Raw genomic sequence first — 13,031 nt, forward strand, 5'->3', positions numbered from 1 at the left:
ATGTCCTTCGTTCCAGAGACACAGCATTCCATGCCAGGACCACTGCTATATCCAGGCTATGGTCAAGCCCTGTACTTTGGCTTGGTCCCTCCCTCCAGCCAAAAAAGGGCACTTTCCTACTCCATCTCTAAAGGATCCCATGGACACTAAAGATCACAACTGTTTTCTGCCCTGCTGGCACCGTACTCCACAATTTTAGATTTGTATTCAAACAATTCACACATAATTAAAGTGCATAGACCCCCCCCCCCCATTCCAGGGCACCATAATGTTTGGGGCATATTAATGCTATGTAAATTAGTCATGTTCAGGACATTGTGGCATATCCTTTGCATGCAATGACTGCTTGAAGTCTGTGACCCATAGACATCACCAGATGCTGAGTATCTTCTTTAGTGAAGCCCTGCCAGGCCTGTTCTGCAGCCATTTTCATCTGCTTGTTCTGGAGACTAGTTGCCTTAAGTTTTTATTCAGCATAAAAAATGCATGTTCAGTTAGATTTAGATTGGGTGAATTGCTTGGCCAGTCAAGAATTTTCCAGGTTTTGGCTTTGAAAAAATTATTTGTTGCTGTAGCAGTACTATGTGCTGTAATTTCTACATGGTGAAACTAAAATCTGCCTTTAACCACATGAGAATTGTTTGATTAAAAATCTTAAATTGTGGAGTACAGAGCCAATTGAAGAAAAAATATTCTTTGTACCAAACATTATGGAGCTCACTGTAAGTGCTGGAACAACCTTCCAAACACTGCCAGAACAAAATCACTCACTGTCTTCCTCCACACTGAAGGCCCATCTCTGTAGACTTCGCACTGATCTACCATCCACTTACTCTCAAAAATCAAAAGGTGTCTAAACCACTACTTACCTCTCTAACCCTTAAAAAGTGTTCATTATGTGTAGATGTGCATGTTATTGTAAAGGGGTATATTGTGAGTGAAGATTATGCGACCAAAAATCTGAATAACATGTCCTGAAGATTGTTAGTTGGTCAAAGGGAAAAGAGGAAAGTCCTTTGTATCATGGCAGTACCATAATGATAGCCACAAAAAAGGTAACAAATGTTAGCCATGATCCATGACTGCATCTGTTTATTCACTGCTCGGTCACTGTTTCAGGCACTGACACAAAACCCACATCGGAAAAAAATCGGAAAACCTCAGAACAGAGGGAAGAGAGGCACATCATTCTGACACAGCAGAGAACAATTATTTTTTCCCCGTGCACATGCAAAAACCTTCCTTTCTCCTCCATAAAAATATCTTTTTTCCCTAACATCTAAGAAATTCACAGTCAGATGTAATAAACCTAAGCTATTTGGCACTGATCAGTGCTGGGATTTATTATTTTATTATGAACGGAAGTGGGTTCACTCACTTAATGCTAATCCTGACCAAAATGGTGCCTTAGCATCAAGTTATCCTGCTCTAAAAGCTTTGACTAACAGCATTTGGAAAACAGCTTTCAATTAGCAGTTAAGTGAGTGATTTTTTTTTTTTACATTTATGCACCAGTCTGTGGTTTGGCCACATTTTACAAGCTTTCATGATTATTTTGGCAGTTATTCACTCTGTAGTAGCAAAATTACTTTTCATACTAAAAAACAGCCAATATAAGGCAGTGCTGACGATGTATGGAGACTCTCTGTGGCATATAACTGCATTTGTTTTAAAGTATTCTGAGATTACAGACAGAGCAATCCATGTGGAGTGCTTGACCTGTCTTAAAATCAGGCATGCATTTTCTCTCCTGCTGAACTGTGAGTATGAGTAAGAACTTTTTTTGGATTCTTCAGGAAAAAACAGAATAATCTTTTTCTCTGAGGGTAGATTTATGTGTCATACTTATTATAAGCTACATCTATCTATAGTAAAGTCACCATACAGTAAATTGTAACTCATTGTCATTGTATTCATTTTCTCAATCTTTATTTGAATATAACTTTTAAAATGTAACTGTGTGTGAGTGTGTGTGTGTGTGCGTATTAGGAGGGATTTTGTTGTTAGGTGAGTGCGCTCAGTGAAATTAAATTCTCCCCATTGTATGACAGCATTCCACAGCTTCCCCCATCCATTCCATGTGACCGTGGCTTTGAAAGCAAGGGAACTCCTGGGGGACGCTGGGAGTGCACTGACTCTAGGGGTGTGTGAAAGAGCAGGACTGGTGTCCCTTTCATTAAGACTTTCATAAGGTGTGACCGCCCACTCATTAGGGGACATCCGTTTTTTGGAAGGTCCCCACAAAGTTAGCAAAACAAGCATGATAGCATACATAGGTGTGCATCAGAGTACAATTTAAGAAGAACAATTTTCATGACAAGAGGTCATTCATTACACCTTAGTTGATAATATTGCTTTCATAATGCCAATACATTTACTTGCTTTGGTGCTCATGCACACATTAAATCTTACAAGTTTCTACACATTAAACAACTCTTTCTTTGAGCAAATGCTTCCTCTCAATGTTGTGTTATCTTAAATTAAGTGTTTATTTCAAACCAAAGATTTATATGAAATTAAATTTCTTCAAATCTGCATAGTAATCTCTTTGTGACCGGTCTTGTTGCCCATTACTGTGCCTGTTCATAAGCTTCAATGAGTCACAGACAACACAGTTTATTGTGTTCTGTGCTATACTTTCGCTTTAAATGTTTTCAATTGTTTTTTATTGTGTGTAGAGTTTATCCTTGCAAAATATTTTATTGTTTTAAGTGTCTTGCACCATCAAATGCCATATTACACACACACACACACACAAATATATATTCTGTATATACTGTATACATTTAAGATATACATTTTCATTTTATATCTTTAAAAGCTATATTTATGTTTACCATCAGAATGATATTTTTTCATCATTTATAATATTGCTTCCTCAGTTTAAAGCTACACAATGTGTATTATACACTTTTTCTTCAATCTTATTAAAACTCTGATCCATTTTAAAGAGGCTTTGAGATTGAAAACGTCTTGATCGTGGTGTCATCTCTTAACCTCAGTCACTCTTCTGAAGCACTTGTGCAAATTCAATCATGACTATTTACGAAGTCACATATCTTCTTAATGCATTGTTAGCATTCCCTCTGTCACAACAGGCAGAACACCATAGCAAATATAGGGTGTAAATATGGTGTAAATTAAAGTCTGACTCATTGACCTCAACATAATTGGTGGTAACTGTCAGCCCAGCATTAACATAAGACATTAGCCAAATTTCACAGTTAATTAGAAGTGTTTGCCCTCTCTCCCCTCTCCTATTAATATGAGCGTGTATCTAACAGACTGCTTGCAGCTCCCCACCCCCCGGTTAATGTCTAGTGTCTTCACTGATAACCAACAGAGGTGCTGCTGTCCTGCTTGGAACACTAACATGGCTGAATCATTTGAGATTTTAGCTAGGTTGGAGGGGCTGTCATCAAAATCACACCACAGAAAGGGAACTGAAATGGAGTCAAACTGAATCTGAAAGTCCCAAATGAGGCCTATATGGTACAGTCAAATGCCATTATCCAAGGATAAGGCAGGAGGAGAAAGGAAGAAGAATGAAATGAAAAGAGAAAAACATTATGAAAATTTGGGGTGTGTGTATATGCAATCCGTGCCTTAATGCATATCAACCGCAGAGGAGACTGAGAGTGTAAGCGAGTGCTACTGTGGCTAACTAGAACTGATTAAAGATGATACCGAGATGGAGCCTAGATAGTCAGAGATATTACTCCCACTGTGGGATCGCCCTCCTCTGGTGGGAGTTGGTATTCAAATATATGTGTACATATTCTTAATAGACCATTTCAGACAGGGCTGTCTAAATGTAATACACCACTTTGCTTTCCCAACTATTGGCTTTATAGCTCCTGTGTTGTGGAGCATAAATTGACAAAGACTGACCCAGCAGTGTTGATTCTGTTCTTTCCGAGACACCCTACTCAGCTGATCCAGGTAAGGACACACCTCGTCTGCTATAGCTGTAAACAGGAGCCTGTGTGAACTCAACCACTCACCAGCCTTGAGCTGTGGACACAGAGAGACACGCATTATAATTCAAAACGGACCTTTATTTTCCAGCTGTTTTTAGAATTTGAACACCTGTAATTATGAATTCTTCAGTACTCACTGATATTACTCTGTGACAAAATGGTATCTTAAAGGCCATCAGTTACTTAAGTCACATAAGTTACTCGTCAGAGGGGAGATGCACATTGCACAGCTTTATTTGGAGACAATACGATCCTTCAGATTTAGGAACCATAACGGAATCCTAGAGAACAGGGAACATGAACATGAACAAGTTGAAACTGGCTGAAACTTCAGATAATCAAGAGTCAACACTCAAATTTAGTGGCTGCTAGTTTAGCAGAACACAAAATAATGTTCTATTTATATGATTATCCATTAATGTTTCATGATGGCATTAACGAATTGCAAATATTTATTTGATTAATGAATTAATTCAAATACTTACTCTTGCAGACAGCTCAAAAATCAGTGTGATTTATTTTAGGGAACATTATCACTCAGAGATCTTCACTGTTACAAAAAAGAGTATTTATATGTGATCTGTGTACACTTTCGTAGGTAACAAGGTAAAAGGCAGACAGTTCCTTGTTGATGGAATTAGCTGTCTTGTTAACTATGGTGTTACAACCAATCAGGAAATTTATTTCACCCCAACTTTTCCTGCAAGTGACTAAGAAATTGAGAAAAACCATTACCTTACACCTTTCATCAGGGAAATACATTCATTCATTCATTTTAAATGACTTGGGTGCCATTTTCTGCCTAAGAATAAAGTATAGCACATTCTGCCTGTCAGTTTGCAGACAGACTCTGATCAATTAGCAGAACAAAATGTTTCTGACACCAAGTTTATCAACACTGTATTAATTATTACAATCCAAATTTTGGGTAATAAAGTATCTTTGTTTTTTGGCAGTACCACTTGCTCCCCCTTTGAAATTCTTCTCATTCTAAAAAAACTGAGTGAAACTGGCAGGAAGGGTTGTGTTTAACAACAGGAACAAAAAAGGAGCTTGCCAGTTCTCACCTCACGCATATGCCTCTCATTGGCTGTTTCAGACTGTCGAGTCATGGAATATCACAGGGTAGGTAATGTACTTTGTGTTTTTCTTCCAAAGATTCCAACCATTTAATACAAAGTTCTGCTCAGGCTGGAAACATTTGACTTGACCATTACTATGAGCAGTAAATGCTGATAATAACGTAATGTAATCTTAATACTGTTTCCAACCTAAACCACAGGATGGAAACGACTTATCGCACAATATTCATCTTAGAAATCTAGTTCAAGAAAACCAAAGCAAACATTTAGAAAAAACATTACTACATTTCACACTCAGACATTATTCCAGGCTATTGCTATGCTTGGCTCCACATTGTGAGTCTTGGGGAAAAGTATCACTGGAAATAGATTAGATGAGAGACAAGCAAGAGTTCCACTGTGTGAACGTGGAGAACCACAGCATATTCACGATCACTTGCTCAGCAGTAAAAAAGGGTTAAATTAGAGGTCAACCAAGAGCAATCCCTGTTTTTACAGTGCTGTTGCTATACAAAGGTTGAGACTTCTGCGAAAAAAAGACCACAATGGCAAATCTGATAGCACTTAGACTGGCTGTGGTAAGAGGGGGGTCAGGGAAGTGGTGTATTTACAAGATGGGGTTGGGCTGGACCCGGGTGAGTGATTTCTAAGTCTCTGATCCAGAATAAGCAATTGAGGGGAGTGGTAGAACTAGAGACAGCATTAAAACAGCAGGTAGTCCTCCAGTCCTCCGGGGTCATTCCAGTGAATTCATAAAAGTCACGAGGCAATTTGCAAACTGTTCTCAGGCCACACTTCAAGACACTTGTTGTCTATTTGTGGCACTCTTAAATTTGAAATTGTGTAAAGATTTCAGAGAGAGACTAAAACAGTAAGGAAGGTGTGAATTCAGCTGGGATGTCAATGAGGGCCAAGCACAGTGACGATGAGGATGAGGAGGAAGGTGGCCCCTGGGAGAGCTCTGCTTGGGCCCCACAGGCCCCTGGCGGCCCCCGTCGCTGATTCCCCTCCCTCCAAGTCTGTGTCCAGCCTCGGTGTCTTCTGCTGCTCATTGAAGGTGAGGTCGTCCAGGGCCAAGCCGCCAGCCAGGTCTGAAAGAAAGACAAGAAGGAGCAAGAAGGTGGTGAAACAATGGTGGACAGGTCTGAGGAAAGCACCAGAGAAATAGTTAGAGGTAAAAGGGAGAAGGACAGAGAAGAATAATCATCTCATCTTCCTTGAGAGCATGCAAGAGTCACAAGAGGCAATCAGATCTGTATCATTTACAACAACACAGCAGATGTGTAGCAGTGGACATGTTCCAGATAATGGTAGAATGTCATCATGACTTATGGACGACAACATTTCACGCCCACTGGGTCAGGAGGAATGTTCCTACTGCATCCATTTGCAACTCAGGGGCACTGTGTAGACTGAGGGTGTGGGGCTTTGAGAAGCAGGGTAATGCTAGCCCCCCCTTTTTTTGTGTTAGACAGACTGAGCTAAGACAGACCCCCCTCACCGCTAAAGCTTGCACCAGGACCCTAAATCAACACCTTTCCTCTCTGCCATTCAACACCCCGCCCTTCAATCCCGACCATCACCACCCCGTGCATCTGGGGTTTATCATGTCTTCTTATTCTGTTTCCACTCAAAAGGCTGCCCATTTCACCTCATCTAGCACGTATATTTCTCCTTTGGCTTCACTCTTTTCTTTCTGGACTTTTTTTTCTTGCTTTTCTTTCTCTCTCAGTTTACAGAAGAAGCATGTGACATTTAACTCTCATACCACCCTCCATTTGCTTTTGCGCTTGTGCTGTCCGGCATTTTCCCAGGAAAAGGGGTCACTGTAAGACCGAAACACGAAAAGTTCTGTTTATGGGAAAGTGTGATAAATAGCCGTGATAAAATGCTGACACTGTGGCATGCCGGCTATGTGTGGATTTGTCCCCCGTCGAGCCAGCTTCGGAGACTCCGCTGCTTAGAGGCGCTCTCTCAGACACACACTTGTCTCCTGTCGTACAGAAGCCCCGCATTTCTCACATACCGCTCCCAGGAAAGCTCCCAGCAGCCCGCGCAGAGCAGCAGACACAACTACAACTGCCACAACAACTGCCGCGCGGATAGCGCTGACAACAACGTAAGCAGCGACACCCTCAACCCACGCAACACCCTCGGTAGTCGCAGAACTAACAAAATGCAACCAACACCCGCAGCAACAATAGCAGCCATGAAAACAATTCCTGCAACAACAACAACAACAACAGCCATGGGAACGACTCTGACAGAAACCACAGGAACAAATGCAGACCCGGCAACAACTGCAAGCCTGACAACAGTCGCAACATCAATTATTCCGGCAAAAACAACAGTCATGGGAATGATCCTGACAGAAACCACAGAAACAACTATAGGGTCACCGGGCTCAAAAAGACCACCTATAGCAGCAACAACCGCAACATCAAAACAGACAAAAGACACAAGAGCGGCTACCCCAATATCAACAGCCACAGAGACAAAGCTGATCCATAAAGCCATAAAAGCAGCAACAGCAACAACACTGGAATCAACAGCCTCCACCAAATCTAAAAGAAACATCATATCCCCCTTTACAGCTTTTGCTATGGAGTGGTAGAATGGAATTTCCAAAAACTTCAAAGGACTTTGATTTATAATTGCTGTAATATCGAGGGCAGAGCTCCTTCAAGCTCACAGATAGGCAACGCTCGAATATGATAAGAGGGCGTTCAGTAATGCACGCTGGAATGTAGTGTAGAAAGACCCGCACAACATGTTTAGGACACGCGGGGCCCGCCGTCAGCTTCCTCGCCACACGCAAGGCCCACGGCTACGCTAACACGGAGGGGGGGAAAACCAGAACTCGCGATTGGGGCGAGCGGTAAAAGTTTTGATTAATTCTACCGTCAGAATAAAGCCGGTACCGAATGAGAACCGGGCTCGGTACAGGAAAGCGAGGAGGGGGGAGCAGTGTCTCGAAGGGGTCCCTGCCAACCCTACGGGCCAGTTCAAGCGGACAGTTTAAAACAGAGGAAGGAGGCAAATAAACAAACCTCCGATCGCTCAGACCTCTTCGGCATTTCTTTGCCATTACGGCACCAGTTGAATGCAGGCCAGAGGACAATTAACTTCTCTTTTTCTTTCCCCCCTCTCCTCTAACAAGGCAGGGGTTTGACATTCTCTCGGCCCTGAAAGGATTATTTGTCATCGTGACAGCAGCGCACTGTACTCCTGGACCAATTAATAGTGAGGTGCAATGCGATACAGCTTTTCTAGACTGCGTGTGTGTGTGTGTGTGTGTGTGTGTGTGTGTGTGTGCGTGCTACGGAAATAGGAGCGCTATATGTGGTCTTTATGTGTGAGAAAGTGGTGTGGGAATTTGCAAGTTAGCTGTGAGACTGTGTGCTAATCAGCGAGTACAAATGCTTTCCAAATGTCCTCAAGTACAGATACGGCAAAAAAAAAAAGAAAAAAAAAATTCATGACAAAAATGGAGCACAAGGCTCTCTGGCTGAAAGGCCTGCGTTTCTCATTATCTCTGGCTCAGGCCAGAAGTGGGAGCTCTGAAAAGCCATGTACTCAAGCGTGTACAACACCTCCCCAGAGTGAAAAACACCTGTGTGTGTGTGTGTGTGTGCGTGTGTGCGTGTGTGAGAGAGAGAGAGAGAGAGAGAGAGAGACTGCAGAGGATTTACTGGTTCTGTTGGAAGTGTTAAGTGCGAGGTGTATTATTTTAATCCTTACACTTAATCCTATCATGGTGTCTCTTTATCTGTCATGACTTATATTTGTTCCATGCTCTACCTGCCATGCTTTGGCAATACAAATTTTGTGATGACAATAAAGCACAGTGAATTGAATTGAATTGAACTGAACTGAACTGAACTGAATTGAGTTATATTGAAGCAAACTGAAGTTTAATCCAACTGCCATAACAGTGTTACCATCTGAACATGCTATCAAGGCTTAAGGTTGACAGCTAGCAGACTGATTGGTAATGAAAGATCAGGCATTCATTCGCATGGTGAACACATTACATCATTCCCTCACAATCTTTTTTCATTTACAATATTACAACATCACAATTACTATCATGGCCAATTATGGCGAGAAGAATAAGATACATTCAGACAGCAGAAAAATGCTTTTAAGAAATCTGTATTGTTTTTGTCACTATGAGGTTTCACATATACGTGTGTGTGTGTGTGTGTGCATGTGTGTGTGTGTGTGTTTGCACGAACACTCGCAAAGAACGTACGCACATGCTCGCACACGCTCACGTGCGCAGTTGTCCGTATCCACGCAGACGCAAACACGCACAAAAGGGGCACGTGCGCCCAGCGCCGACGGCAGGTGCTGCTTATGAAAACGCGGGGCGGGTCAGACAGCAGCCGCGCTGCCAAGGGGGCGGGGCCAGGTCTCATTCTCAGTGATTCATCCCTCAGTCCAGAGGAATGCACCTTGAAATGAAAACGTTTGGGGGGGAAGAGCGTGTCCAAAAAAAACTTCTTCCGAGGCCTGCAGAAAATGAGTCATCTTCTTTTGCCAACTGAAAGTTAATAAGGAAAACGTCCATGCGCCTAAGAACACACGCTCGGGTACTGCAGAGGGAACGCGATACCGCCGTTTCTTCAGACATATACATTACGTGTAAGTGGCCTCTGACATTCTGTTGTCTGAATGAGAATGCGTGGGGGGGGGGGGAACGGCATTATTTGTCCCGGTGTCGCATTGTACCTCCGTCCTGTTCTGCGTCGTGTTAACACGACGCGGCGAGCTCCATTATGTTGTTGTGCAAGCCGAGACTAGTGCCTTCGGGGCTGGAGAGAGCGGAGGGGTTGAGAGTGAGTAATGCTGGGTTGTGCGGTGGCCTCCCCGTGCTGGGTCGGCGTTCCGCCCCACGCCCGCGTCCCAATTACAGGGGCACGCTGGGAGCCCGCGAGCGCGCGGCCAAGATAAGCGGGGCGCTCGGAGGAGGCCCGAAACAGAGCGGCTTTGTGAGTGACACTGCCCTCCACACCTACGCAAACGTACACTGTTATTCCACACCCAGCGGAGAGAGAGGGGAAGAGAGAGGAGGAGGAGGAGGAGGATGGAGACAGAATACTAGATTTCTCAGAATCCCAGTCCCTTTTTCTGTAGAAGTATACGCAGCTATTGCGTTCCTCTTGTGCAATGTTTACCAAGGAATCTGGAAAATGGTTCCAGATTTTAAACTGCCGGCATAGTGCTTAATAATTGCATTTTTAACTAAGAAAAACATCACCCAATGGTATGCCATCATGAAACTTGAATAGTAAAACGCAATAGTAAAATGCACAGATTTCCTTTTGAATTGCGAAAGCAGTATAACACAGAGCATAAACAGAGTCTGTACAATCCTATTAGTGGATTTTTTTTTCCAAGCTGACCACGCTATATCAGTTTATAATATAGATTCAGTAGTGCCGTGAGCCAAAAACTCAGTCAGAACCTATAAGCGCGGCCAAACAGTGTGTGTGTGTGTGCCTCTGCTGTCATGACGCAAGATGTCATTGACCACACTTCCAACCACAAACCCCTCCTTGCACTCAATCCAATCGACATTCCTATTGCCTCCAAGTCTATAGCCACCAGCTTTACAAAGACAAAAAAGTACAAGTGGGAGAGAGTGAGAGAGAGAAAGTGAGGAGGAGAGAGAGCATTAGAGCGAGAGAAAGAACAATCAATAAATTCTCGGTGAAGATTAATTCATTGGGAGTTCACCAATAAGATGAAACACAAAGCATCTGTGAAGGGTGAAGCAAGACCAAATGAAGGATGACAAAGAGCTGATTATGTTAAGGCTGCCGGCCTGGGCACGGGCCATGTTAGGGTGCGGTGACGGAGACCAAAAAAGGCCCATAAATCTGAAAGCTAAGACCGGGGTGACGGAGGTCACGGGCGGGGAAGATTCCGGGAGGGACGGAACAATGGAGAGGGACCAGCTGACCGCCGATTCCAGTAGACGGAGGGCAGAGGGAGGGGACCCCTGCGGGCCGGGCCCGGCGGTTAGCCCCCCCGCGCCAGAGCGTGCGGCAGGCCGGCCCGCTGACCGCACCCCTGAGCCTCGCGTCGTATAATTCCGCTTCAGACAGTGGCAGGGCCGCAGAGGTCTGCGAAACGCACCGAACGCCGCGGAGGAAAGGGCAGGCTCAGCCTTTTCGGGCTCATCCAGGGAAAGCGCCGCGCGTCTCCACGGAGATACGGTCCCGACCGCGCCGCGGTCCGGGGCCTGGGATTCCCGCAGGAAGTGCACGCAGCCGGCCGGAAACGCCACCCTGAGGGGGAGACCGCGTCGCCAGGGCACCCTCCCGCTCACGTCCGATCAACCGCCACCCTCCTGAGCCGATAAAGGGCACTCAGCCGCAATAAAATACGCTTACAGCCGCGACTGGGCGTTCCCAAATCAGGCAGTGAAGAAAAAAGAAATCTCAGCAGTCTTGTGGTTGTGAATACACACGCTCACATGCCTCAGCACAGCTGTAAAGGCGTGGGTTACCGCGAGGAGCGATGCGTTCGGCTGTAATAAAACGGTGCCGCGCACAGAGCGTGATCCGGTCCAGCAATGAACAATGCATTACTGAACAGTGCGCTCCACCCTCTCCCCTGGAGCAGCACATCACAGGGCCGGGCCCGGCCGGGCAAAGGCGCGGGCTTCGGGGCCAAGCGGCGAAGCCGACTCATCGGACGCTCGGGCCCCGCTTCCATCGCCCGCCCCGCCGCGGGACACGCCCTCCCCCGGTGCTGTTTACACAGCTGGCGACGAGCTCCGGGATTTTTTTCGCGAGGGGCACGGGGCGGGAGAGAGGAGGCCGGGGCGGTTTTCCGCCCAGGCGGTTGTTTACGCGCCCGAGGGGTGGCGAGGGAAGGGCGCGGCCGGACCCATCCGCCCCCCCCCCCCCCCCCCCCCCAGCACCGGCTGCTCTATTCGCGCCGCAGCTCCTCGGCCTCCCTCCCCCTAATGGGGATTATTTGCAGATGAGCTGGAGCTGTTGCCGTTCCCTCTAGGGAAACATCTGGTTGGTTTTTATTTGCTAATTCTTCAAATTTCCTCCCTCTGAAGCGCGGCGATGCCAGGTCGCAGTGCAGCCTGGCCGGCGAGGCCTCACCCGAGGGGTGAAGCCCTCCCTCGTGTTTACCGTAGAAACCATCACACACTCCACAGCCTGCAACTGCTGCCTGCCACCGCGCCACCTCTGCGTGAAGCTCAAAGCTCTCTGCCTGCTGTCCGGTCCTCCATGCGCGCGCACACACACACACGTGCACACATACGCACGCACACACGCACGCACGCACACACACATACAGATACACACACACGCGCACACACACACACACACGTGTGCACGTGCACACACACACACGCACACACACATACAGATACATACACACACGCGCACACACACACACACACGCACACACACAGCTAAACGAATTGCCTCTAACTACACTAATCAAGCGTACACAGTGCTTTCCATTCTTTTGGATTACTTTCAAACAAAGACAACCAGACAAATTCATGTTCTTTTCCAAATTACACACCCATCAGGAATATGTTATGTGGGGCTCCGCAATTGTATGTTTCACAGTGACGCAGCAAATACCCCATAGTGAATCATGGCTGTGCCAGAGTCAACTGTGGCCGGCAGTTACCGTGGCAACCGGCTGCAGTATAAAAGCAGACTTAGCATGTTTTGGAGAATGAGCTAGGTAGTCCACACTCTCCTCGACAGAAAAGGGAAGGGGCCTGCAGTTGCTACGGAACAAAAATATTGCAGAAATACTATTTTTTATGAGGTGTGAAAGTATCTGCTATGTGGTTTAAAGTGTCAAGTGCGAAGCCTCAACTGTACAGAAATGTCTACATCTGCTAGCCCTTTCAACTCCTCCTCTATGTCCCATTTCAGGCCTTCTGCACAGCAGTTAATCCTCTTTATGGCATCAAGCACAC

The 13,031-nt window shown here is 45.5% G+C and overlaps 1 protein-coding gene across 2 annotated transcripts in view; it reads right to left on the reverse strand.

Annotated features, from left to right (window-relative positions):
* Positions 1 to 4,478: 4,478 nt before the first annotated feature.
* LOC118236717 (glypican-3-like) overlaps positions 4,479 to 13,031 on the reverse strand; it is a 79,278-nt gene continuing 70,725 nt past the window's right edge. For both annotated transcript variants that reach the window (XM_035435295.1, XM_035435296.1), the window contains one exon: positions 4,479 to 6,153. In XM_035435295.1, coding sequence (XP_035291186.1) covers positions 5,963 to 6,153 — 191 coding nt within the window. In that variant the 3' untranslated portion in view covers positions 4,479 to 5,962. The remainder of the gene's footprint in view (positions 6,154 to 13,031) is intronic.

The sequence above is a fragment of the Anguilla anguilla genome, chromosome 9 (assembly GCF_013347855.1).
Source record: "Anguilla anguilla isolate fAngAng1 chromosome 9, fAngAng1.pri, whole genome shotgun sequence".
Taxonomy (NCBI): domain Eukaryota; kingdom Metazoa; phylum Chordata; class Actinopteri; order Anguilliformes; family Anguillidae; genus Anguilla; species Anguilla anguilla.